This window comes from Gadus chalcogrammus, chromosome 16, assembly GCF_026213295.1.
Source record: "Gadus chalcogrammus isolate NIFS_2021 chromosome 16, NIFS_Gcha_1.0, whole genome shotgun sequence".
NCBI lineage: Eukaryota > Metazoa > Chordata > Actinopteri > Gadiformes > Gadidae > Gadus > Gadus chalcogrammus.
This window is the reverse complement of record NC_079427.1, coordinates 9,677,181-9,705,118: the sequence shown is the minus strand read 5'-3', so window position 1 is coordinate 9,705,118 and position 27,938 is coordinate 9,677,181. Positions and strand designations below refer to the sequence as shown.

At 48.5% G+C, this 27,938-nt stretch overlaps 1 protein-coding gene across 1 annotated transcript; it reads left to right on the top strand.

Moving 5' to 3' along the window:
* The first annotated feature begins 116 nt into the window (after positions 1 to 116).
* Positions 117 to 27,268, top strand: nectin3a (nectin cell adhesion molecule 3a). The gene is made up of 6 exons (XM_056611487.1): positions 117 to 311; positions 13,582 to 13,923; positions 19,772 to 20,071; positions 22,097 to 22,214; positions 22,433 to 22,584; positions 26,568 to 27,268. The coding sequence occupies exons 1-6, from the start codon at positions 224 to 226 to the stop codon at positions 27,260 to 27,262; spliced, it is 1,695 nt and encodes a 564-aa protein (XP_056467462.1). The 5' UTR covers positions 117 to 223; the 3' UTR covers positions 27,263 to 27,268.
* Positions 27,269 to 27,938: the final 670 nt, after the last annotated feature.

Below are 27,938 nucleotides of genomic sequence, written 5' to 3'. Positions count from 1 at the left end.
GTGTGTGTGTGTGTGTGTGTGTGTGTGTGTGTGTGTGTGTGTAATGCGAGCGCGCGCGCGTGTTGCTGCTTGCGCGTTCACGCCCGCTCGCATGTAAAGTGTTGAGTGTGGTACGGCCCACGCGCATCGGTCGCTATGGAGAAGTGCTCCCGACGAGCAGCAGAGACTCAGACCGAGGAGGAGCAGGGAGCTAAAGCGCCACAGCGCACAGGGAGGAGAAACCATGGAGAAAAAATTGCCGCGCAACAAAACTTTGCCTTTAAACGGACCGCTACCCTTTACGCTACTTTTCATCCTATGCGGATTAACATGTAAGTTGTTTTTGTTTCCTTTACACTTTTCCCCGATGTACTTAAAGCCGTAAGGGACTGTAGTGCTGGTGGGGGTCTAACGTTACCGTTAGTTTGGGAGCTACTGGTCTGCTAACAGTCACGGTGCTGCTAGGTGGAGCGCTGCTGCTACGTTCCCGTTCAGCCCGGCTGGCTCCGCAGCTAGCCCGCTTTAAAAGCCATTGCAGCCAGAAAGCAATCGGGGGTTGTTGTTCCGTGCACGACATTGGGATGCTGGTTGAACTGAAACAGTGGGATGTGGGTGCCAGTAGTGTGCTTTACGACCCTTAGCCACACACACCCCAGTGAGTGCGGACGGGAGTTTGATTATTTTTTTCCATTGAAGTATCCCCGTGCTGTGACTGGTGAATGTCGTCCCACCCAACTCGGCCACTGCAGTTATTTACAAGTTATGCGCTGTATCGAAATGGGTATCTTTTAAAACGATTTAAAACGACCCTGCCCCATGTTGGCATGGTGATAAAGTGCATGTTTGAGGTGAATGTGACTGAAATGGCCATGTGTCAATGATTTGAAGAAAAAAAAAGTTGATATCCACAATATACCACACGAATCGATGTGTTCTCTACGACGGTAGTCCAATATAAATTAAAAGCTATGCAGCCAATTTCTGTTATTGGATAACGTGGGCCAAGGGGAAAGTTTGTTCAGGCAATGGGTTACGTGTTCCTGCTTCGGCTCCCTATGACGAGAAGGAGACGAGCAGAGCGTTCAAGGCAAGGTGATTGTTTCTGTGGGTCGTCATGTGCATTAGTGGCCTCCTGGCCAGGGAAATGAAGACATATTTCAGTGACTGGGCTGAGGAAAGCCACTGCAGAGCCTCGGAGGTGATGTTAACATGCAGTTAGGCCACATGCCAGGTTACCTTTCAATCGGTCACACAAGGAGGTGATCCATACGTCACTGTTTAGGATGGGACAGGGCACACCGAATGCTCAGATTCCCATGGGGCAGCATATAGGCCTCGATTGATTCACTTATTGATGTCACAAATGTCAGGCCTACATAAACACATTATTGTATAACTTTTGGAAGACGATAAAATCAGATTTTACTTGAAATCCCTTCCTTGCTCTTCGAATGTTGTTGTTGTCTCTCCCTCTATCCTACCACAAACAGATCATCAGTGAAGATATTTTATAAACATGGTGACATAATCAAGTCAATATTATTAATTATTCATTACCCAGTGGATATTTTTATAATCGAAATACTACTTTTGAACTTAGTGCGTTTGGGGCGTTAGTGGGATGATGTATTCATACACGTACCACTGTTTGTATTTTTATCATTCTGCAATCTTAAACTTTTTAGCAACCAGGGTGGTGAGGAGGGTATCATTGCAGGGCGTGGCTATATTCTGAGGTCTGTAATTGAAAACCATAGTTGGGTGGCTTCTACTCCGTGACTTTATGATTCCCAATATAAATAATGTAGTAATAGAACATCCCAAATTACAGACTGAATCCAAAAATAGATGACCCCAAAAAAAGTGGTTAATTGACTCAAATGACTTATGACCTAATAAGAGTTTACTGTAGGTCAGTAATGTGCTATTGGCAACAGTCGGTTGCCATCTCTTGTTTTAACCGGTCATAGCTTTGAGCCCATGGCAGCTGAAGCATATCAGGGCAGTTTAATATGTCCTTGTGTTTAGTTAGGAACAGGTGGAGGAGTTGTCTCCTGACACTGTCAAGACAAATGGATGAGAGGAAAAACAATTAGCAAACAAGTACACTTTAGTCAGATTTGATCTCTTACCATGTAATGTGTCTCTACCTACAACTACAATCCTTAATACAATCCTAATGCAAATTGATCCATGCTAGATTCAGCTTTCCTTTGGATAATGAATCTTTGGGATATGGCCAAGTCTTTTTTCCAGAATTGGATACACGACAGACTGATCACCAATTGATGGATTAATAATTTGCCTTGGAAATCACAGTTCACTAAATGCACTTTAACCAAGAAAAGACTCCAATCTAGTGATGGGGGGGCCACGGTGACGTTACATTTTTCATTGTAGCCATCTGCAATCCAAACAAGAAAGGTCTCCGCCACAACCTGTTCAGGAAACAGGTTGTGGCTTTTCGGAAGCGCAGCTGGGATTCGCATCGGATGATTTGCTCTGATCCTTTTCATTTGAACTTAAATCTCGGCAGCCGCTGGGGCTGCAGACTGAAACCTCCTCCTCACATTAAAAGAGTCCCCCCCCCCCCTCCCCCCCTTTGGAGCGGCGGCCATCAGCAGATGAGCGTTTTGCTTTATAGTGGGACATGGTGTCTGCCTGGGCGCTGGGGGCGGGGTGTACGCCGGCTGTGACCACAAAGGCTGTGTTGGTCTAAGGCTCCACCCTGTGCCTGCTCAGCCACACCCTGCATGATGCATCCACCACCCCTGGACAGATGTGACTGCGAGAGGCGGGAAAGATGCTCCGTGGTGGTGGTCCATTATAGTTTGATGAGGCCCCCCCCCCAATCCAACATTAGCATGGTAGACAGTCACACCTCTTCTCTAACTGGGTTTGTACATAAACAAATTTCAAACTTTTAAAAAACCACTTGAGTGTTTTTGTGGTGCTTGTACCATTTGTCGATTGTACTGAGCGTTGCTTCCCTTTTGAGAACGGATGCAGCTCTAATGGTACATTAATGACTTCCAATAGTGAACTAGCCTGTTTCTATCGGTGTCACAAGTGTCGATTGAAGCGGTATGTTTCAGGTTGTGGGTGGTTTCTTTTTTCTTAAACCTCTGAATGTAACCTCTTTTGGTAACAAAAATATTAACCTCCTGTGATGGATTTTCCATAGAAAAGGGAGTAATTGCACCCATTTGTGTCAGGAAAATAAATCTTTGAGAAGTTGAGTCATAGTAACTGGTAGGTAGAAATAGCTTCCAGATATTTGTGTGGCTAACTCCTACGGTGAAAGAAGAGATAAAAGCCTTTTAACACCAGTTTACTGGCCAGTTTGATGCTGGTTCTTTTCCACTGTAAACGTGGATCATATTGCATGAATGATTTAAAAGCACACGTTAAGACACTGTGGAGTGGCACCAGGCCTATATGCCAATCTCACTCTCACACGCACACGCATACGCACACGCACATGCACACGCACAGAGAGAGAGAGCTACTGGAAACAGGTGAAGAAGCCTTGTTTAACCACGTGTCACTTGTTCGACCCGGGCCTGTAAGGGTGTGTTTTGGACAAGCTGACAGCCGTGATGCTACTAGTGTTTCAGACACAAGCACTCATTCCACACGCACACACAGCCAACCATGCCCATAATCTCTGTGTGGTGATCCCCGCACAGGCGCACACATACAAGATACAAAGGCTTACACATACACCTATTAACATCTATTAGCATAATACTGTTGCAGCTGTGTCTGTTAAGGCTAACAGCTGACCTGCAGTCCTATCTTTTCCTATGCTTTCCCAAGAACACCCAGATTGACTTGAAGAAGCTTTACCACAGTTAACATCTTTAATAACATTGGAAACCTTTTTAATGTTTCACTTATGCTTTATACCCTTTTTAAAAGAAAATATATTGGTAGCAGGAGTTATTTTTCTTTGGTTGAACATGAAACTAATATCAGTGCTGTAAAATGTATTGGGCCTCCGTGTTCAGAGAATCTTAATATGGTGCTGTAATTTAGGTGAAGGTTTATTTATCTGGTAATGCCAATTCTGGCAAAGTAAGTCTCCCTTGACATCAGTCTTATGGTCTGTACTATATATTGTATCGACTATGTAGTAGTATGGTTGCCTGTGGGCCACAACATAACATCACTGTAGCAATGCAGGATGTAATACTGCATTGCTACAGTGTGACAGCCCCAAAGTTTAGAAAAAAGGCAGCACAAGAAGTCAGGTTCCCGTCTTATTACTTTTTCAAGGTGCGCAGCACTTGAAGGCAAACTTGAGAATCTAAAATGGTGTGTTTGAAGGATGCAGTTGTAAATAAGAAGCAGCCAAACGTATATTTGATGCAGTTTAGAGTCATGGGCTAATGAGGCGTTCACATGCTGTAGTCTTATCGATGGGTCACCTCAGCATATCAATAGTGTTGCTAATAATAATTTTGTGCTGAATACTTTTTAAGTGAGTAAGTTATTCCATATAGCCTATTGCTCGCCAGTCAATGGCCGTACTGCAGCCTAATAATATTGAAATTAAACTGCACTCCTCCAATGCGCTTGCTATTGACTGATTAATACATTTAGGAATTACACAGGGAATTATCAAGTTTTTTGGGATGAATAATCATAATCTTGCATGGTGTGAGAAATTATTCCATACTAAAACCAGAGCAAACAAACAAACCTTAATCCCCGTTGGATTACGTGACATGGCCTGTTTGCTTTTCTGTGACCCTGCCTTGTACTTCAAATATATTACTGCAGCAGTTGCTTTATTAGGTATGTTCCACAACCATATCAAAGCTGGACCTCTGCCAAATTAGCTATCCCTGTTCCTACTGCTGGCCCACTCCAACACTCATATGTCTGTGTGTTGTGTTTATGCGGTCGGCTTAGCTCAGTAGGTAGAGTGGGTGGACTTGTAACCGTAAGGTTGCTAGTTTAGCCCTGGGTAAGACGCCCAACCCAAACTGCTCCCTGCTGTCGCCTTGCATTGTTGACTCTGCCGTCGGTGTGTGTGAATGTGTGTATGAACCGACGTAAGTCAACAACTTTTCATTGTTTGTTCTCGGTTTGTGCTTACAAAATTTTGAACGGGGTCTTATGTTGCACATAACATATAAAGAGCTGTTCCTCTTTGCAATATGGAGAGGATATGGATAGCAGGTCAACGGGCAAACATTGCAGTGAGCTTGATTCTATTTTTGCGTCTGCTGCTTGGTTTGTGAAAGGGATCATAACAAAATAAGTGGCCAGGGCTATTTAAAGCTCAAAATACAGTTGTAATATTTCATTTTGGATGATTGGATTACATTGGATTCCCAAGGGGGGCACTAGTCCATTTGAAGAATGTACATGTGTCGGTCTGGCTCGAGCCATTACATTAAAATAATGCACTATAGGACTTAATATTAAGTTTGACTAGGATCACCAAATAAGGGTCATATTTAGTGCTGTTGACCTGTTTTATCCTGAACTCATTCTACATCTAATCAAGACTCAAATATCAAATATAACACTCTTTATTTCACAGTAAACATATCGCATGCATGTATTCAAAGACACCCTTTCAAACATAAACAACCGGTCACTTGATGAGAGAGTATATGTTGAATATATGTGATGTGACACCTGTTTAGTTTTTACCAAACTTGTCCTTTCACTGTTCTGTTCTATGTCACTCCATGCTGTACAGTTACTGGGAGAAGGAATAGGATTCTGGTATTGAGGGTATTGAAACAGCTATACTCACCAAAGACCTATGGTTCTAAGAGATCGTCAATGTAGGGGGTTGACCCCAAATCAACAATACTTTCAGGAACAGGGAGAGGTCGAGCCCCAGTTGAACTGGGAGTGGCGAGAAAGTAAACTCCCTCTGACCAGCACAATGGACCGTGAAACGCCGTCCGGACCAAACTCTGTTTTTATGGGCCGCTGCCTGGAGTACACATAGTGCAGAGGCTTTGTTTTTGTTTGAGCTGGTTTGACTTCCTCTGTGGCTGGGAAGTGGTGTTTGCTGCAATAAGCAGTAAGACTTGACAAGTGTTTTTAATTGTCATCTAGCCTTGGCATTTCCCTCCATACTAGTTATTTTAGGATGGGATGAGGTGTTCCCAAAATGAATGCAGCATAGTATTGTTTAGCGATATTACTACAAAATGTTGGTCATCTGTTTACTTGATTTAAAAGTTTTTTTTCTTTTTTGATGAAAAGGTATTTTTATTCATAATAGTATAATGTCCTCCAAAAGTTGTTTTACTTATTTTTTAGGGGCTTAACACACATTTTTACTGGTTTAAAGATTAATGGTAACTATGAGTTATTTGATAGAAATTACAAGGTTCTTCAGCATGAATGTTTAGCATGAAAACAATGTTTGACATTGACCGGCTTATAATATCATACAAGAAAATGAACACGAGACAATCATGGGAACAATCGTCCAGCAAAACAAATCAGATTTCCCTCGGGGTCTGAGTGGTAAGAGGGGGACCATGTTGACATTAGGAAAGATCGGGCTAATGAAAGTACAGTAGCCCATTTAGTCCAAGCCAGGGGAACTGCAGTCTATAATTAGCATAGGAGACTTCTCTGTGGTCAGCCCCACCCACTCCCCAGAGGTTGGGATCTATTTCTGTCTGAACGAATATAAGATTGAGCGAAAGTCTGGGTTTGCTGTTTAAGACATTTCTGATTGGACATTTCTGCTTTCTTTCTCTGTCAAGTAGTGTGGGAAAGAAACAAGTGCACTGTCCAGTCCGTGAGTGTTGATTCAGGGGATTCTGGGCTCTGTATGGCTCTCGCTCTGTTTCTTTAGACCTCTTTTACTACTGGCAATAGCCTACACTTTAAGGGAGAGTGGTTTGAGGGGAAGCCCGTTTCTCTGCCCTGCCTCCACCCAGCTGTTTAAGAGCTAGGATGTGGTTGGCTGGGGGTGCTCTGTGCGTAGAACGTAAACCTACGATGAAATGCTTTCACGGAGCGATTGTTGGGGCAAGTGTCAATGGCTGTTGCTGGCATCAGGGCTACTGTTGGGCTGACATTTTATTATCAGTGTGAGTTTAACTTGGAAATTATGATATCCTGCGCTGTACAACAGCTGTTAATGCCTTCTTGGTCTTACTCAGCCAAACTTGCTAATGTGAGGAAATGGTAGCAATTAAATCAATGAAACGGTTATTCATTATCCATAAAAATTCCATTGTCCCCCCAGAGTCAGTAGCCTTTGTGCCATCCAGTTTTTTCCATGTTATCTGGCTTATGGTGTTACTGCGCGGCAGCCGTCAGGATTTCATGGTTGTCAGCTCGCGAGCCAAGGGAACGGTTTACAGCCTCTGAAACCTCCTCCTCACAGAAGCAGGGAGCCAAGGCTTCAGGATTTGACACGATGAGCCAGCACTCTTCAACGGGGGATACCCTTCCTCGCCGGGGCAGATCTCAACACCACCAGGGTGACAAGGCAGCGGCCTCTCCTCACAGTACCGTGTCAGGGCTTTCATGCACTGGGGCTCTAATTGAGTCGTGCGATAACCTCCCCCCCCACACACACACCACGCTGACTGCGGACACGAACATGCTCCGTCATCTCATTCGCATGGCGGGTAGTTGGGTCCATTTCCCTGTGAGGGGCTCCCAACAGCAGCCTTTGCATGTAAGGCTTTTTGTAACAAAAAAATGAAAAAAATGCTCTCCTGTGCAATATTCAAAAAGTTATAAACAGCATAAATATAATTATATAAAATGCATACATTGTCTGCTCTTGAACAATGTCAAGCAGTAGAATGATCCAGCATGTGTAGATATATTTCCCGACACAGCGTGCAGCACCAACAATAAGTGAATTCCCACACGGCAGGGCAGTGCAGGAATGTTTGTGTTGCTTTGGCACACAATGGTTGACATTGTCGCTCTTCAGGGTCCCCTCCCCTCGCACACTAGCTCACTCCGAGTACACTCCACGGTAAGTCGTTAGCTACCTGCTACCGACGCCGCCTTAACACCAGTGATTCGATTTGGTTTGATTATGCTTTGCCCTCAAGCCTGCTCTTTAATTAAACGTAACTGTTGAGAGGGGGCACGGACACACGGGCCTGCCTGGTAGCAGTGAGCCAGGGGTCTCCCAAGTGGGCCGAATGACATGTGAAAGAGCCCGGCCGGCCCCTTTCAGTGGCCTGTCAACCCGTGTTTGTCTCCGCCGTGAATTAACGAGGCTGGAACGGCCCTGCACCCTCCAGCCTCACAATGCTTGGAAGGAAGGGGGTAGATTAGAGTTGGTGTCAGGACTAATGGCTTTCTTCACACTGCACAAATATTCCCAGAGATAAAGTCACGCCATAAACTGGCCATGCAGCCCAACAGGGCCACTTGGCAACAACTGCCCTCTAAATTGTTTTGAACAGACTTATGGGTTCCTCTGGTGGGGATGCTAGGGTTCTTAAGGGTATACAATATAGGCATTGTCTTTTTTCCCTCCCTCTTTTTATGGCCTTTTAGATTGCATTCAAGAGGTTTCACACTATATAGAGTTTGAGGGAACCGTTTTTAAAGATGTGGTTTGTTCCTGCAATTATTTTTGTTCATCACCTCCTAAAGAATTTTAAATGACATCTAATTTTGTTCATTTCTGGTTAGAATATATATGATTAACAAGCGTTAGGTGTCTTTTTAATTATAGAAATCAATTTGTAATTATGCTGGTAAAACATAATTACAAGAGTTTTATTATTTGGTTAAAGTTGGAGAAATGTAATGTCTCCCCTTGGTCTCAAAGTCTAGACTGTTAAACCATTGGCCTACCAGTGATTTTATGTGTGATTCTACCAGTAAGGCCAGTACTTAACTGATTGCTAAGCTATGGAGCTAGCCAATTCATGGATTTGCATTATGCCCTCATTTCCCAATGTACTATGGAACTGAAAGTAAGCCAGTGAGACCTTTTGCTGAAATCTGTTCATCTTTCCTCCATGCTTGTTGTTACGTAGTTCCTTCTCTTTGTGTCGCTGAGTTTCAATGTTCAGTTTCCGCTCTCTCTCTAGACCTCGACCACACCGCCTAGAGCTCGATCTCACGTCTGCATTCTTCTGCCGTGAGGTCTTCGCTCCTCGTTCCTGGGTGCAGCTCGATACAATAATCAGTTCATGAAGTTTGTCTACGACCTTCTTACATGTCATGCGAAGCTGTTTTTTTTTATTTTTTCTCCATCCTTGTTGCTCCGGGAAGGTTTCTGGCCTCAAATGTTTCCGTCCTTTCCCAGACTGCTCCGACATGGAGCTCAGTCTCCTGTGGGATCACTCCAGGAGTACGGTTCAGTTGGGAGAGCCGGGCCTGGAGGCTCGGTCAGCCCGGGGTAGGTGGAGATTTTGGCTCGTCAAGCGGGCCAGCGTTCGAATGTTTGAGCCGGTCGCTAGGCAAAGAGGAAGGTTTTGATTTACCATTGCGTCGTCCGCCCAGCTTGTCGCAATTAGCGATGTCAGTGGGGAGAAACAAATATGAAGCATTTGCTCAAAGGGCAAACGCATCGCTCCCATGAGTTCATTCTTTTCCTGGGGTTTCACAGAAATCTCTCCTGGAGAAGGGCAAGAGTGCAACATGTAGGGATATCCACTTCTAAACGATCTGTAACGCAAGCTTGGGAACATCCGGCTCTTTGTTAGAGGACACCTGATCCCGGGGTGATTGTTGTACATTGTAAAGTATTGATAATAAATACTACAAAACGAATGCCTAGAACATCGGGAAAAATACATGATTTGGCTCGGGGTGTAGATTTATGAATTTCCCTTGTTATGATTGGGAACACCTGTGTGTTGCTAATCCTAGGAGGCCCTGTGTGGAGTTGTGAGGAAGTGATGAATATACTGTCCCGCCGCGTCTATAACCGAAGCGTACTGCTAAAGTCCCAAAGGGAGCGCGCTACACCCCATCTGTAGACACACTACTTTAATTCTGTTTGCATGTTATATTTCAGACACTCATTTCTATGGGTCGTAGCGGCTGTGCTCTGGCTGTGTACCTCGCCGTCCGGGTTAAGCTACGCCAACTCCCCACCCTTCGACTCCCACCCTTCCTCCTGGCTGTAGGTATCCCACGTAGAGACCATCTGTCTCCCCTCCGCTAATGGTGAGGGTGGAGGCCACACCGAACACACTTCCTCCCCCAACCACTCCCTGTTTCCCCTCACCCTCCGCTCCGGCCTACACGTCTACTGTAAAGCAAACACACCATAGCTTGGCGGGAGTCTGGTTTCTTTGTTACACTTTGACCGGGGTCCGAAAGGTGACACACAGGGTGAGTGAGGCGAACACCGTCCCGGGAAGTTGGTCGGGCGCAGCATGGATCAGGTAGCGGTGGGAGTATGTGGAGCATGTTCCCGAAGACGAGCCGCGCCGACGACACGTGTCTGGCCCCATCAGCGACATGTCACGCATGCCAAGCGTGTCAGTGGGCAGCCCCTCAACATAAGCCACGACGGCCCGTGACTCTGTTATGTGTCGCTCCTGGCGGGCTCTCGCTGTAACCTACCGCAGCCTATTTTTGTATTAGCTGAGCCTAGCTTTAAGTGTATCGCCGATCAGGGAGGGGTTGGTGTATGCTAGGTGTCTTCAGTAGTAGTAGGAGTAGTAAGTTGTTTTAGTGGGCACGGGAGCAGCTGTGCTGTCATTTCAAAGGGCCCAGAACAGGGGCATGTGTGGCCTTCTCGACCCTGACCTGCAGCAATCCCAGGGCCCCCCCCTCAGGGCTGTGGCCAAGCACGTAGTAACAGAGTTTCTTTAAGGCCCTCGGATTCAAGGGTGGTATGAAGATGTCCCGGATCGAATGTGACCGGCAAAAATAGAAAGGCAGTCGTCCTCAACTTTCTGTCGACTTAAAAATAGGCTCGTTTATTTTTATGTAAGCCAGAGACATCCATGCAGGTTAATAGGTCGGAGCGAAATGACGTTATTACGTTCCTTGTTGTCAACAGTCCAACTGGAACAACAAACAATGGAAATGTTTTTTCTCCTTGTATTGTCCGTCAAACCAGTGGCTGTCACTGCTGCTCGCCTGTGCTGCAAATAAACAACTTATTCCAAATCAATATGGTCACAGGTTTTTTGCTGTGACCATTTCGTTCTCACAAATAAGTTGAGCGTGGACTCTCATTTTGTTGTTGTTTTTCCCTCAAACGTGTTTATCTTCAACAGAGGAAGCAATCTTGGTCCCGTAGCCCACAGACCATGTGCATTAACTTACCCCATCCCGACTCTTGACTAAAAGGCTCCAGGAAAGGGTGAAGACTCCAGGGGATTGCAGGGAAGAGTTGTGCTGACCAAAGCAATAAATGCAGCTCTGTGACTTGTTATAATGTGTTTTTTAGACAACAATGGGAGTCTTTGTGAATGAAGCCGGTCCAGTCGCTAAACAGACAATAGTGGCAGGAGGAAAGATTGTTGTTTTTGGGCAGGAATAGGAAAAATGGGCCAGCTTTGTCCTTTCAGCTTTAACATGAGTTTCATATTATACATAGCCGTATTTAGCTTGATCATATAGAAGTAACCTTACAGAAAAAACATTTGATGGGATTTTGGAATCTCTCAATTCCCGGAATCAAACATGTGAACAACTGAACATGGAAGACAACGTGTGTGTGTGTGTGTGTGTGTGTGTGTGTGTGTGTGTGTGTGTGTGTGTGTGTGTGTGTGTGTGTGTGTGTGTGTGTGTGTGTGTGTGTGTGTGTGTGTGTGTGTGTGTGTGTGTGTGTGTGTGTGTGTGTGTGTGTGTGTGATGACGAAAATTACAGGGGTCAAAAAGGAGCTCAGGGAGACTCAACCTACTTGGCTATATTTCCCACTCACCGAGCTAGCATAGCTGTGGCTAACCACTCATATTTACGCCAAAGAGACCCAAAATACTGGGCCAGTGGATCACTTTGTTGAAGCTTCAGAGTACCTCATACACATTGGAGAGTAGGTAAGGTACTAGAGAGAGATATTCAAGTCTCCTAAATATTCTCGCTTCCCTTAACCGAAGGGTTAAGGGAAATGCAAAACGTTCGTTGTTTGACGAAAAGCAAAACTGAAAGTTCGTTTAGAGTTTTTCACTTCCCCTTTTTCGGTGTAGAACTGAAAAAGCCCCCGTTTTTAATGGAAGTCCCATGCATCGGTTAAGTCATATTAAAGCTCTCATAGCCACACAGCATGTTGTAAATGTGTAGGCACGAGTCTATATGTAGGCATCCGTGACTCATTTGTACTATGGCCAGAGAAGGAAAAAAACGCCTGTTTTTGTTTCTCTGGAATGGATGGAAAAAACGATCTCTTTGACTTTGACCACAACTTGTAATGCATCTCAGTTTGGATTTCAGATGTTTACTTGCCGAGATAGTGCGATCAATCTCCACGGTTGTCTGTTTGTTTCTTGAGCTGTTTGTTTATTTTGTTATACGACATTTTACCCGTCTGACGCTAGCAAAGCAATGGTTAGTAGCTTCATGTAGTGTTTAAGAACACAAATCTCCATCATTCACACGCCTTAGAGGGTTGCCTCCCAAATAGATCTTAGTTGAAGGCTTTTATTTTTATGCCAGGGCTATGCAGACCGCCATTACCCAGCACATTCATCCTTTTGTCCTACATTCAAGCTGAACGCCTCAGCCAAGCGACGGCAGCCAGGACTCAGAGCCAAGTCCTAAGCCTCCATGTTGCAGGTTTTGTGTCACTTCTCCTTCATGTCTAAATACACCCACGGTGGGCACTGACTCAGATTAAGGATCTTGTAAAACAAGGCAGAAAGAACGGTTCGAATTGAACGCTTTGTTTAATCTCGTTCCAGGTTTCTTTTTTCGAGCAGCCCCCCCCCCCCCCCCCTGCGTCCTCCCATCCTGCTTTAAAAGGTCTTCTGATAATTAGCCGAGGCTGTGTCTGGGTGTCCTGGGGAGAATGTGTGTTGCTTATTAGGATGGAAAGTGGAACACCACAAGGAGGGGGCTTCATGGCTTTTAGAAGGCAAGGGAGAACCTTCGGGGAGAGCTGTGAAGGCCGTACTGCAGGCCTGTGTTCTGGCACACTGTGCAGCTGTAGGTTGATTGAACTGCACAAGTAAGCACAGAGCACTACTTGGTAGGGGGGCGAAATGTGTTGTTCAAAACAAAGTGCCTTTTTTATACCTACGGAAAAACAGTTTGAATGGTTATCTTCATGTACCCTAGGCTTTTGGTTGCAGATGGGTTTACATTTCACGCAGAAAGACAATCTTCTCTTCAGGCGCTGAGCTACTTTCTCAAAAGCTTTAAACTAAACCCTGATTTGTAAAGAAATCTTTCTGAACACTGCTACGCTATCAGTCATGTTTTCCCCTCTGTCTACAGAAAATGTGTTGCATGTGTAATAAGTAGGCCCCTGTAAAGCTGTTTCATCTGCATTTGCATGCGTTGGATCTCGGTTGAAAGAAAAAATAAACCGGAGGAGCTCAAGTTCGGTCTGTGATGTCACCATAAGACAACATCAGAAGTAACCCGAGCCCCGCCGAACTCCAACTCTGGATTCGGTCGCTGGGCGCCGTTCCTCCGTCTGATCTCTTTCCTGTTCCTCTCCCTCTCCGCAGGCGCGAGCGCTAACCAAGTGATCGTACCCGAGAAAGTGAACGCGGTGCTGGGGAAGAACATCACCCTGGGATGCAAGATAGAGGTGGGCTCCAACCTGACCCAGAGCTCCTGGGAGCGCCATCTGCGCTCTGGCCCCATCACGATAGCGGTGTACAACCCCGAATTCGGGATCTCAATCTCCAAGGAGTACGCCGGGCGCGTCTCCTTCCTGTCGGCCTCGGTGCACGATGCCACCATCATCCTGGAGGGGGTCGGCTTCGCCGACATCGGCTCCTACACCTGCAAAGTGTCGACGTTCCCGCTAGGCAACACCCAGGCGTCCACCACCGTTAATGTATTAGGTATGTAGGATTTATGCCCCTCTGACAACTTGACTGTTGGGTGCTTCTCACTGCTAACGATGTCGGCCCACTCAACAATTGTACTCATGCGAGTGGGCTTTTTGAGAGTTGGAGATTATTGTTGGGAGAGCATATTTCTGCTCACCACTAAGAGTTGTTTTGTACTTCTTCAGGATGCATTGTCCCCGAGATGCCGTGGTAGTGTTGCGTAAACTAATTACATGTAATTATACTGTATTCAACGATAAATTATGAGTATTGTACGCAATAGTTTGAACTAGAGGTGTGAACGGTTACAAAAGATTGTAAACGGTTACACAACCCCCTTTTTTTTCGTGTACACGGTTAAGTTTTTTTTATTAATTAATCAATTATTTTTAATTATTTTAAAGTGGACCGCAGCCTCGCTATAGGGGGATTATTTGTTTATCAACACGGCGGATGCACGAGCAGAATGATCGCAAAAAGAACATTTGTTTGACCGGTTGCCATGGTTATCTCCGTGTGGTTAATTTAAAGTTGCGGTGTTAAATAGGATGTTGTCAGCTTACTGTTACATTGAACTGTAATCAGAAAACGCAGTTATTTGCTATATACCCTATAGTATCTGTGGTATAAAGGCTGGGACGAATTTCAATTTATAAATATGTACACTTTATGTTAAAAGTATAGACCGTCACGATTCCCATTGAAACGAATGGTGCAGTGATTATTCTTCAAAACGAGAGCTGTTAAATTGTGAAAAATTTGTTAAACTGTAATCAGACAACACGTTTACATGCTATAGACCCTTGAGTATTTGTGGTATAAAGGCTGGGACGAATTTCGAATTATAAATATGTAAACTTTATGTTGAAAGTATGGACCGTCGCGTTTCCCATTGAAACAATGGTGCGGTGATTATTATTATTTTTTTTACGGTTTTCGTTTACAGATTTTTCCTAAACGGTTATGATTTACTAACCGGTGACACGTGAACCCGTGCACACCCCTAGTTTGATTGTATACACCCAATACACAGCCCAACTCCCAAGTACTCTTGTCTGGTAAAGTCGATAGCTTTATTATCTTGAGATTAACTCGGCTTAACCTTTTCGTTCTCATGTAAACAGCATAGGAGCATAGGTTCAACCAACCGTCCATTTTTAACTGCGCCGTGCACACCAGTGAGCACGTTGATGTGATCCATAACTAATCACCGTGCAGTACCGGTCACGAGGAGCGCCATAGATGTAGCACTAGGTACTAGGGCCTCCCCAGACGCAGGTAAGTAGAAAGTTATTCTTGGGACTGTCGCCCCTGGAGGGAAAAAGCACTCTCCTGAGTGATCCAGCTCCCAGACGTCTACCTGGCCAGAGGTCACCCACGTCATAATCCCCGCAGCCCGGTGGTCCCACTCTCCTCACTCATCTCACTGTCTCACGGCCAAGAAAGAAAAGAAAGTTGGCTCTTGTTTTAGGGTTACAAAGTGCAAGAATTCCCTTGAGCACTGAGTCTTCCTACTGATTTGTTGAGTCCCCTTGAATAATGTCGAGCGTGCTTCAGTGTCCCCTATAAATATTCATAACGCTGGTCTTTGCCAAATTCACGGCTACATTCTATGCAGATTCCCAGCCTTAATCCAAACAAAACTGCACATACAGGCATACCCCCAAAATGCCGTGCTTTCTTAGCCTACCCCCGAGTCAATCACCAACGCCGACTGTATACACTTGCATAATGCATATCCCACACCATGGCCGTAAGGCACTCACCATACCATGTGGACACAGGAAACATCTCTTCTTTTTTGTTTGGAGGTGTCTGAACGGTAAAGCCTGTGGTCAGGGCGAATTTCCACGCCCCGTCTTCCTGAATTGATGGTCGGATGGCGTCCGTGAGCTCTGGCGGCTGCCCCGCACACAGCAGATTCCCCTCTGCCTCCGGAGAGTCTGGCTGTCTCTGGGGACTAATGAGCGGCTACATTAAGTGCTACTGTCACAGCCACGGTGTCTGGGAGCGCCCAGAGTTCAGTCAGACGTCACTAGGCCCGGTGTCGTCTCGCGGCGTCCACAGCCCCTGGTCTTCCACACACACAAACACACTTGTGTTTTATACTTAGGCGTTCGCTCACTCGTGATTCTGAGCCACGGTTGTGTTGAAATGCATATGAGATGCATTATGTTTTGAAATATGAAGGCTCTCTTGAAAGTTGCTTCGTGGGAACCGAGCAGTCCTTGGGAGACGTGTTATTTTTCTTTTTTTTACACCAGAGCTTTATAATTGTCAGTGTCTGATCTCAGCAGTTTAAGGCTCCTGTAAGGAAGAGAAAGTACTGCATAAGGAAAGGAGAGCACGTCTATGCAGTTCTTCCTTTTGTAAGAGTTTTTACTTTAAGAAATTGAATGGCCAGCACAGCACACCGCAATGGTCCAGAATATGAAAAGAGGACAGCTATCTCAGCTAAAAATCTATTTTTATTGTTTGGCAGATAGTTATTTTTGTGTGAATCATTGCTGTTGAAATAAGAGACTACGGAAACACTTAATTTGTATGTTCTCATTTTTCAGTTCAATTTGATTGTGGTAACGTCCCATGTGGTGTTTTTGAAGTTGTTAAGTACGGGCTTCGAATATACCTAAAGATACCAACACGGCTGTTTTTTGGTATGATATTAAATTGATTTATTCAGATCTATTACATGCATACCTGTGGTATTCCCTCTACAAACTCAAATACTTTTTATATCTACTAGCAAAACAAAGTCAGAGCTTTCTTTACATGGGTTAGGCTGCAGTGACCCATGCACTAACAGTTTGTTATGCTAGTTAAGCCCTAGCTTTACTTCAGAGAACCTCATCCCCGTAGAGTAGACCATGGCAGTCGGGGACATCCGTGGAACATTGATGAATGTATCTCAGAAGAAACGTGATTCCTTTGCACTTTTAAACAATCTGACATAAAACCGTTATCTGGTGTAAACTCTTTTGACCCTTGTTTCGCAACAAGTGTCAGGCATGCACTAAGGTTCATCTCTGCCCGTGCTGATTCTGCGGAAACTATGATTTGTTAGGCAAATTTACAAGAAATAGGGGAAAGGTTCAAATCTGACGAAGGAAAATATTGCAGTGAATGGGAACCAATATAGATGTCCTTCTGTGAACAAGTTCATGGGAAAACACGTTTTGTGCACAGTGTAGACTTCAGAAGCAGATATCGAAGTGGAACCAACGTCGCAGAGAATGACTCGCCCACTCTGAGAGGTACTTGAACTCCCTGAGTTAACAATGGTCAGTGTGTTTTCCTTCTCCCTACATTATTTCTGCTTATTAGTCTGTATTCCAATGAGGATGTCGTTGTTTTTTTCCGCCGAGTCATGACATGGGCGGACACCGGTTGCATGGCGAGGGAGGGCAAAATCCTGCTGAGCCCGACACCGAAAGCCCTTTATTATTCAGAACCGCTGTGACGCGGGGAACATAAATCACATCGACCCTTTAAGAAACACAGACTCAGTGAGACTGCCCCATCTGTCGCTGCATGCGGGGGAAAACAGTTGAAACATCCATTCAGGGTCCTGTCCGCTGCCTCAGTTGCACACAGATGAGGGCCCAATCCCACCGGGGCCCCAGGTGGGCGGGGAAGGGCCGGAGCTGGCGGTTTTCCCCCGCTGCTGGACAGGAAATCGTTTTTGCCCAATTCAGTCGTTTCCCCCCCCCTCCCCACCCACTCTCTAGCTTTTCCTCCACCCATCCAGGGCCCCACCTCCCCCGGACAGGTCCGCCACCCCCTAAATGAACACGTCATGTGAGGGGTTTATTCTGCAACACACCCCGCCAGGTCGTCCCAACATAGAGCCACTACTGTGCATGGAGGTGGAGTTGGTGGTGGGGATGGGGGGTAGGGGTAGGGGTAGGGGTAGGAGTAGGAGGTGGGTGTGCGCGGGTCAGGGGGTGTGGAGGAGAAACAGAAGAGCCAAGTGATTTAAGAATGCGAGACCCAGGGTTGGGAAGGGCAGGTTCTCCCCTCCCGCTAGGCGTGGAGGAGGCGCGCGGTATTTTTGGAAGCAGGAACGTCGGGGGTTATTAGGGTCCGCTGTTGTATCTTGAAGCGCAGCCTGGTCGGGGAGCAGGCTGCCAGATGACTCGGTGTGTGTGTGTGTGTGTGTGTGTGTGTGTGTGTGTGTGTGTGTGTGTGTGTGTGTGTGTGTGTGTGTGTGTGTGTGTGTGTGTGTGTGTGTGTGTGTGTGTGTGTGTGTGTGTGTGTGTGTGTGTGTGTGTGGCGGTTAGTAGTTAGTGGAACAACTGTTGGAGGTTTTGTCCACATTAGGGAGGCAGTGGTACGGTGCCACAGGAAGGCGATATTTAAAAACAAATGGGTCTGGAAAATGGAACAAATCGTCCAGAAAGCATACTGATGGAAAAGGGAGATAGCTTTCTGCCGGTGTACTCAATGTTAACCCTGTTAATATTTCCTATGCAGCTCTCTCCCTCTCTCCTCCCATGGTACCTTCCAGCCCCTCGTTTGAACTGCCCCCCCCCCCCCCCCCCTTCCTTCTATAAAACCCTCTCGGGCATAAATGCTGACTGGACAGGTTGCCTATTATGAAACAATCTACCCCACCATCTTCCTCTGTAGCGTCAGAACAAAGGAAAAGCGCCTTGCCTCATCGTAGCGTCCCACGCAACAGGTATCGGGGATCTGCGTTACACCTCGCCCGCTCTCCTGCCTGGGATGGATCTGTTGTGACTCCCTGTTGTGGAGAATCTGTGTTCAGTCTGAATCCCCTGTTATCCAGAGTCCTCCCCAGGAAGACAGAGTAATACTACGCCGGCTTGTATCGCCGTTGAGCAGGACGTTGGTAACCTTACCCCCCTCAGTACAAGACACTGGGGTGTCAAATGCTGAATACAGGCCGACACTGGGCTGTTTGATTACTGTGTGTGTGTGTGTGTGTGTGTGTGTGTGTGTGTGTGTGTGTGTGTGTGTGTGTGTGTGTGTGTGTGTGTGTGTGTGTGTGTGTGTGTGTGTGTGTGTGTGTGTGTGTGTGTGTGTGTGTGTGTGTGTGACACATAATGAAGGGTGTTCATGGATCGTGTTGCTGCTACAGTACGAGAGTTTAATGATGGTATTCTTGCCATTTCCATTTACTAATGCACCATTTATATTTGCTGTACAACAATATACGCAACAGCACCATCCATTCGAGTGTCCGGTAAAGGGCCCCTATAAGATGGACTGGCATTGCGCATGCATTTTTAATAAAGACCAATGTGAAGATATTTAGAAAGTCTCCTCTTTCCTAGTGGTTAAGTGTGTTGAAGTCCACTCCACGTCTCGTCATGCATTATGATGGTCATTATTTATTCATGTTCCATAGACTGTTATGATCAATGTTCATCTTCTAACGTACATCTCCTCCACTCTTTCCATCCCCTCTACCTCTGTCTCCTGACCCCCTGATCTCACAACCCTTTTGCTCTTCCTCCTCTTCCTCTGCTCCTGTCTTCACGCCTCCTCCTCCTTCCATCTTCTCCTTCTCCCCCGCCCATCTTCTCCACCTCAAATTTCTTCCATCTTCTCCTCCGTCCATTTCTCTTCCTCCTCCTTCTCCTCCCATCTTCTTCTTCTCCCCCTCCAATTTCCTCCATCTTCTCCTCCCGCCATTTCTGCTCCTCTTCCTCCCAACTTCTCCCTTTTCTCCTCCCATTTTCTCCATCTCAAATTTCTTCCATCTTTTCCATTTCTCTTCCTTCTCCTTCTCCTTTTTCTCCTCCCATCTTCTCCCCCTCCAATTTCCTTTTGCCTTTTCGTGCCCCTTCCTCCTCCTCCTCCCCTCTCGTCGTCCTTGCCTTCCCCCCCCCCTCAGTGGAGCCCAAGGTGTACGTGTCGGCGGGCCCCACCCCGCTGCTGGACGGCGCCGCAGAGTCGGTGGTGGCCACGTGCGTGGCGGAGCGGGGCCGCCCGGCCGCCACCGTGTCCTGGGAGACGTCTCTGGACGGCCGCTCGGAGCCGGCCACGCAGGACGAGGCCAACGGCACCGCCACCGTCCAGGCCCACTACGTGTGGCGCCCGCAGAGCCACGCCCAGGGCCAGAGCCTCACCTGCGTGGTGCGCCACCCCGCCCTCACCACCGACTTCCGCATCCCCTTCGCTCTCAGCGTGCAGTGTGAGTACCCCCTGTCCTGCATTTACTGCTACATTCAGGGCATTCAGCAGACGCTTTATCCAAAGCTACTTCAAATAAGTCATTATAAACAAAGTCATTTGTCATAAGAAAGTGAAGCAATTGATCGCCGGTACAATGAGGATGTTCATAGAACCAAGTGCAAAGCACCAACAATCGCTAGGTTAACCCATTCTCTTTATACCACAAAGATAGCTAGGATAAGAGACTTGGATAGAGGTTCTGGGGTGCATAAGAACACCGGCCACCAGCCCATTCACTTGGAGAAGAAGGGTTAAATGTTATAACAAAGGCTCGGCAGGTCGGGCTCTCCAGTCTGGGAGGTAAATAGACAACATTCAGAAAGTTCCCGGCCGCTCCCTATTGTCATCATGTATCCAATAATCCGGGCAGGGTTCTCTTGGCTAGCGGGTGGTTGACTCCCACCTGAAGGTTTCGGGTTCGATTGCCAATGTTGGCACTTGGTATTCTGGCATTCGGAGGCGGGCTGCCCAAACTCCCCCTGCCTGCCTCCAAATGACCTGACAAGAACATAAGGAGCTTTGGATAAAAGTTTCTGAACTATTATAAAAAACAAAATGCAAGGTATGGATTTATCATTTGTTTTTACGATGCACCCAAAGCTATTATACTTCGTCTGGTTCCTCTGATGGTTCCGCGAGCTTTCAGTCGGATCCTTCCCGTCGGAGGGGGAAGCTTCCTGAGCGTTTATAAGGAGGCGGGGGAGGTTTATTATAATGCAGCATGCCACTGTGCAGCCCAACCAGACTCAGTCCATCTTATCTGTATTAACCCACATCGATGGGCTGATTTACGGACGCTCTGCTCCACCCTTCCCCCTCCCATCATCCATAAAGGGCCATTTAAGAGCCGTCCTAATGTTATAATCATCGATGCATGCTTCCTTGGCGGGCATCGCGCAGGAAAGGATCTGTTTGGACTGCGTGAGTGCAGACTAATGAAGGCATTTTATGAAATATTGATCAGCGCGCAGCAGAAGCGATGCGAGGGGTGGGAGGGTCGGTGGGGGTGGGGGGGAGGCTGTTTGGAGAGGGAGGGGGGGATGCAGAAAACCAAGGTTAATGCAGGAAGGTAAGGGGCTTCTGAGCTCAATAAATCAAGTCGGGCGCTATTTTCCAAGCGCAAAAGAAGCATCATCTCTGGGTTTGGCAAGAGGGGGGGGGGGTGAATGTCAGCGGCCGCAGAGACACCAGGCCTCGTTCACCGCGCCGCCATGACTCCCGCCCCCGGGGGGTCCTGGTGGAAATCAAAACCCCCCACAAATTGGATATTGTGTTGTCATTGTTTGCCGCGTGTTATTACAGGAGAGCATCTGTCGGAGGCGTTCATTTCGCCGCGCTCCAGAGTCGCCTTTTTGTTTGTTTCTCAGCACGAGGTAGAGTTTATTATTAGCCACCGCTAGGCTGCTAGCCTCCTGTCTGCGCGGCCGTCTGTCGTCTTCCCGAGACGGGGGAGCGGGGGGGGGTGGGGTGGGGGGGGGGGGTGTTATCTGTGGGTTGGCCTGGCTGCGTTCCCGCCCGCCCGGCCTCGGTCTGTTTGCGCTTTGTTTCTCCATCACACTTTGTTTGTTTATGAAAAAGGCTAATTTGTCATCATGCACACCGCGGTCACATTGACTGATTAAGAAGTGCCCTGTAGTCGTATATCCGTTCCCCCTTGTAACATGGGTCCTTCTCTCCTTATTGAGGTTTATAGGTTGGAACGGATTCAAACCCTGGCTAACAGGCGAAACACAGAATACAACAGCATATTAAAAGATAATTCGCATCACATGTGAACTAAGAGGAGTTCACTTTATTTAAGCCAGTAAGGAAAACGGGTATCGTTTACATACAAATCCAATCTATAGTAAAAGGAGATGTATTAAGCCAATCCCCAGAAAGTAAACTGTAAAGGCGCCAATGTGTTGGAGAATAAGCTCCCACACTAGTCAATCATTTAGCGGCCGGGCTCTCAACATCTCTGTAACTCTTTTGTTTCACACAGTTGCACCAGTGGTGCGGATACTGGGAGATGATAAGAACTGGTATGTGGGCCAGAAGGACGTCCGCCTCGAATGTGGTGCCAAGGCCAACCCCCCCGCCCGCAACTTCACCTGGATGAGGTCAGTCACGCACACGCACACGCTATGTGGATCACCTGTCAAGATGCAGTTATTCGTCAACATCAGTAAACGTCTCCATTATTGATTCTCAATTACTACTGGGAACATAAATTCTATTTGTTCTGGATTGACTTTCGATTTTATCTCGAGTGACTGGGCTTCAGTGTAATATTTCAATGACCCAGATTCAGACTCTGTTTGCCTTGGTTTTCTTGCAGGATGGATGGCCCGATGCCCCACGGCGTGGTGATATCCAACTACAGCTTTGCCTTCACCAGACCTTTAGACCGCAACGACTCTGGAGTGTACCGATGCGAGGTGTTGAACGACATTGGCCTGCGAAGTCAAGACGTCCACCTTTGGATACAAGGTGGGATTACAATTTCTTGGCCCTCTAATCAGTTTCCATTCATCCATCAGTCGACTTTCTTTCCCTTTTCCGTCTCAGTTCATCTTATCATTGGCGGGATATTTTATATCGAAAAAGTTAATTGCATGGATCACATGTTTGTAGACCGGTCTCTGTCTGTCTGTCTCTGTGTTTCTCTCTCTCTCTCTCTCTCTCTCTCTCTCTCTCTCTCTCTCTCTCTCTCTCCTCTCTCTCTCTCTCTCTCTCTCTCTCTCTCTCTCTCTCTCTCTCTCTCTCTCTCTCTCTCTCTCTCTCTCTCTCTCTCTCTCTCTCTCTCTCTCTCTCTCTCTCTCTCCTCTCTCTCTCTCTCTCTCTCTCTCTCTCTCTCTCTCTCTCTCTCTCTCTCTCTCTCTCTCTCTCTCTCCCCCCCCCCCCCCCCCCCGTAAGATAAGCCTCTGTCAAGTCGAGCTAAGCCACCATGGAGCTGTTTCGGCCTTGCTCGGCTTTCATGCATTCCTTGTACCCTAAGAGCAGAGAGACACACACACACAGACAGACACACAGACACACAGACAGAGAGAGGGAGAGCGAGAGAGTATCGATACCAAAAGGATTCACTGTCGTGGTCTTGGCAACATTCGATTTCTCAGATAGGGGAAGAGAACGTTCATCCCTCCACCTCCACCTCCTCCTCCTCCTCCACCCTTCCTCGCCACCCATGCTGGCTTTGGGAGCGAGCACAGCAAAGCATCCACCAGTGTTGCCGTTTCGCCCCTTTGTTTTCCTCACGGTCAGGTTTCAGGGTTGGACACAATGATGGGGTGTTCTGTCTCCCCGACACACACAAACTCAGGCACACACACTGTCTTTGTGCGCATATGGAGTGTGTGGGTATTTTCCCACCCTTAAAATGATGCCTTTTGAAAAAAAATAAGTGCATACATGCAGAGAGGAGCGGTTGTGTATTTAAGGAGGATTAGTTGAAAATCACCGCCCCCCCCCCCCCCCCCCCCCGGAATGAAGAAAAGAAAAAAAATAATGAAGAAAAGAGACGGGTTCTAGGATTTCCCAGACTTTCCCAGATTTCACTTCTTGGCAAGTTGCAGTTTCATGAGTCAAAACGGTCGTCAGACACCGGCCGGCTTACGGCGCTCCTCTGTTCTCTGCCTGGTTCTTCCCAGCGCTCCAGTCTCAGACGTGCATCACGCCACAGGAACTCTGCATCCCTCTCTGCTTTCCTTCTCCCCCTTCGCTTCTTTTTATTCTTTTAATCCATGTCCAAACAAAACGACTGCTGCGTGCAGACGCGTAGTCCTCCCGGCACACAGGTCCTCTCGTTCTCACCGTGGAGGGGGATAGAGCAGGAGAGAGGGGGCTACAGAAAGGGGAGGAGAGAGGGAGTTAGGGGAGAGGGAGAGGGAGCTACAGAAAGGGGAGGAGAGAGGGAGTTAGGGGAGAGGGAGAGGGAGCTACAGAAAGGGAGGGGGAGAGAGAGAGGAGCTACAGAAAGGGAGGGAGAGAGAGAGGGAGCTACAGAAAGGGAGGGGGAGAGAGAGAGGGAGAGGGAGGGAGAGAGAGAGGGAGCTACAGAAAGGGAGGGAGAGAGAGAGGGCGCTACAGAAAGGGAGGGAGAGGGAGGGAGAGAGAGGGAGAGGGGAAGCTACAGAAAGGGAGGGAGAGAAGGAGGGAGAGAGAGAGAGAGGGGAAGCTACAGGGAGGGAGGGAGAGAAGGAGGGAGGGAGAGGGGCGAGGGAGCTACAGAAAGGGAGGGAGAGGGGGAGAAGGAGGGAAGAGAGAAGGAGAGAGGGAGCTACAGAAAGGGAAGGGGAGAGAGAGGGCAAGAGAAAGGGATGGAGCAAGAGAGGGAGTTAGGGGAAGGAGAGAGGGAGCTACAGGGAGGGAGGGAGAGAGAGGGAGCTACAGAAAGGGAGAGAGGTAGAGAGAGGAGAGGGGGAGCTACAGAAAGGGAGGGGGAGAGGGAGAGGGAGGGAAGAGAGAAGGAGAGAGGGAGCTTCAGAAAGGGAAGGGAAGGGGAGAGAGAGAGGGCAAGAGAAAGGGAAGGAGCAAGAGAGGGAGCTACATAAAGGGAAGGAGAGGGAGGCAGCTGGACCCTGCCCAGAAAGGCTGTTGGGCTCCCATCTGTTTAGAGGCCCCGTGTTGGAGTCGTGCATCTCCAGGAGAGCATGGCCGACATCCTGTCCAGGAAGGACTCGCACTGGGCAATTATCCTGGCTTTCTGTAGATGTCCAAGATGAGGAGATGAGCAGGCAATGGCATGCTGCCTCTCACTCACTTTCTCACACGCCCTCTCTCTCTATCTCTCTCTCTCTCTCTTTCCTCTCTCTGTCTCTCTCTGTCTCTCTCCCTCTGTGTGTATGTGTTTCTCCCTCTCTGGATCTCTGTTGCTCTCTCCCTCTGTGTGTGTGTGTGTGTGTGTGTGTGTGTGTGTGTGTGTGTGTGTGTGTGTGTGTGTGTGTGTGTGTGTGTGTGTGTGTGTGTGTGTGTGTGTGTGTGTGTGTGTGTGTGTGTGTGTGTGTGTGTGTGTGTGTGTGTGTCCCCTGTGGAGAGGGCCAGGTGGAGCCCACAGCCCTCCCAGTTGCATCCTGGGCCCGCTGTGGTGTTGGCTTCTGAACTCAGGCTGCCGCTCGGCTCCGTGGACACACAGATGGTGTGCTACAATGTCGTCGCCCGCCCCCCCCCCCCCCCCCCCCCCCCCCCCCTCGAGGGCCTGGTTCGAGGCCGGAGGAGATTTAGAGAGGGGTTAACACCAACTGACAAAGGGAGGCGCTCAGTGGGCCCTCAGTCCATTGACCTTGGACCCCAGCAGCCCTCTAGCCACCACACCCTCCTCCATGGGTCTTTGGTTCTTCCAACTCGGTTAACTTCAGCTGGTTAGAGTCTCCGCTCCGAGACGACCGGAAGGCGTAGTGCCCCGGAGGGACTCCGCTGTGCAGTGTTTGATGGTGGGCACCCTGAGAGGAGTATGGATCCCAGCCCTCTGCCGAGTGCTCAGTCACACCTCCCGGTGGCCAGGCCTTTGATGTTCCCTGCCATAGATAGGCTGCTGGTGTCAGGATGCTTCTGTCCCAGGGAGTGGGGGTCAATACTAATAGAACGGAGATGCTCAGCCTGACCTTCCTGCTCCAAAGATTCTCTCCCCCGCTCTCGCTCTCTCATATCTCCCGTCTTTCGCTCTCTTCACTCCCATCGTCTCCGTTTTCTCTCTTTCACCTCTCTGGCTCTATCTCTCTCACCCTTCTTTCTTGACGCTATCGTTCTCTATCTCTCTATCCTCTCTCGCCCTTCTTTGTTTCCTCTGTCTCTCTATCTCATCGGCGTCCTCTCTCGCCTTTCTTTCTTGCCTCTATCGCTCTCTATCTCTCGATCATCTTCATCCTCTCGCCCTTCTTTCTTGCCTCTATCAATCTCTATCTCTCCATCATCTTCATCCTCTCGCCTTTCTTTCTTGACTCTCTCTATCCCTCTTATTGTCTCTCCCCTTTCTTGTCCCTCTCCCTCCCTCCCTCCCTCCCGTCCCTCCCCATCCCAGCTTGTCTCTGGTGGGTGAGACTGAAGGTGGAGCCTCCAATCGATCCCCTCAGTATTGTCTTCTTGCATGACTTCTCTAAAAGCACAGGGGAGGGAAATAACTGCTACTACTCACTCACACGTTTAGTGGGTCATTGCCCTCTCTCTCTCACCTTCTCTCTATCTCTCTATCTCTCTCTCTTTCTCGTGCTCAATGGCCTTGAGCACTTTTGCTCTACTGCCCTCCTTCTATCATTTCCCCCATTTTTGCAACACGGTATCTTTCAATAAATCCTCTCTTGTTCGTCCAGCCGTTTGATTTTGACTCCGCAGCGATACTGTATCACAATGTTCCCAAGGTTCAGCCTCTTATCCATCTTCATCTTCCGCACGTGTGTGTCTCTGCTCCGACGTCAACGACTGCCCCTCAATGCTACCCCTAACATCACACTCCCTCTCTCTCTCTCTCTGTACAGACCCTCCCTCGACCACCGCCGCCCCCACCACCGCCGCCTCCCTCCACCGCGACGCGCCCGGTAACAGCACGGCGGCGGGCGAGCGGCGGGCCCAGCTCACCTCGCCCACCCTGGCCTCGCTGCCGGACAGCAGCCTGGGCACCATCGTGGGCGGGGCGGTGGGTGGCGTGCTGTTCCTGGCGCTGCTGCTGGTCCTGGCCGCCGTGTGCTGCATGCGCAAGCGCCGCACCTTCCGCGGCGACTACTACACCAAGCAGTACCTGGGGCCCTCGGACATGCAGAAGGAGGCGCAGCTGGACGTGCTGCAGCCCCACGAGCTGCAGGAGGTGTACGGCGACAAGGGCAGCAACGGCGGCAGCAGCGGCGTGGGCGGCGGGAAGGGCAGCAGCCAGGACCTGAAGCCCAAGCCCGGGGGCGACGTCATCTACCCCGAGTACCCCAACGAGCGCAAGGAGCACGACGACTGGGGGGTGGGCCACCACCGGGCGGGCGACGGCCACAGCGACGAGCCGTACTACCCGGAGCACTACAAGAACAGCCACAACGTGCACCCCTGCGGCCCGCCGGTGCACAGCTCCACGGTGAACGGCTCCCCCTACGTGCCGGAGGACTGCTACGACAACAACGGCACGGACAGCGACTACGTGTCGCACATGGACGGCTCGGTGATCTCGCGCCGCGAGTGGTACGTCTGAGCGGGGGAGTGGGGGGAGGAGGAGGAGGGGGGTGAGGGTGACGAGGGACTTGAGACTTGAGAGGGGGCTTCGAACAACGTCCTGCTAGGAAACTGCATTTCTTCTAAAAGTACGCGACGCAATGATCCAAGACTGCAGTGGACGTTCCTGGTGCGGTGGTCTCTGGAGGGAGGGGGTGCTCCGCCTAGGTTGTAACCACTTACCTTAAGGACAGGTGCGGGGGTTGGTTGGGGGGGGGGGGGGGGGGGGGGGGGGTCGTGGTTCAGTCTCGGAGCAGCAAGGACGAGGCGTGAGTTCTACCCCCTGACGATATACCCCGTAGCCGCTCGTCAAAATACCGAGACGCTTCGACGGACGGGAGCTTTTGTGGGTTTCTCTTTTACTGCTTGTTTGTGTGCTCACCTGTCCCGGGTCACTGCCGGGGGTGGGGGGTGGGGGGGTCAGGGTGGAGGTCTTTTTAAACCCCCTGAGTGAGTCAAGTATTTATATCTTCGCTTGAGCATTACTTTAAAAAAAATAGTCCTCCTGCGATGCGACCGCGGCCTGAACACAAACATGTTTTTTGCCTGCTATGGCCTTTTTTTCCACGCAGAAGACACTTAAGACTGCGGATGATGACAGCGTTTTGCTTGTGAATCCACAATCCATCATAGGGGAAAGGGAAGTCCTTGGGCGA

Coding starts and splice junctions, on each gene's coding strand:
- nectin3a (XM_056611487.1), top strand. CDS start 224: ATGGAGAAAAAATTGCCGCGCAACAAAACTTTGCCTTTAAACGGACCG. Junction 13,924..19,771: donor CACCACCGTTAATGTATTAG/GTATGTAGGATT, acceptor CCCCCCCCTCAG/TGGAGCCCAAGGTGTACGTG. Junction 22,215..22,432: donor CGCAACTTCACCTGGATGAG/GTCAGTCACGCA, acceptor GTTTTCTTGCAG/GATGGATGGCCCGATGCCCC.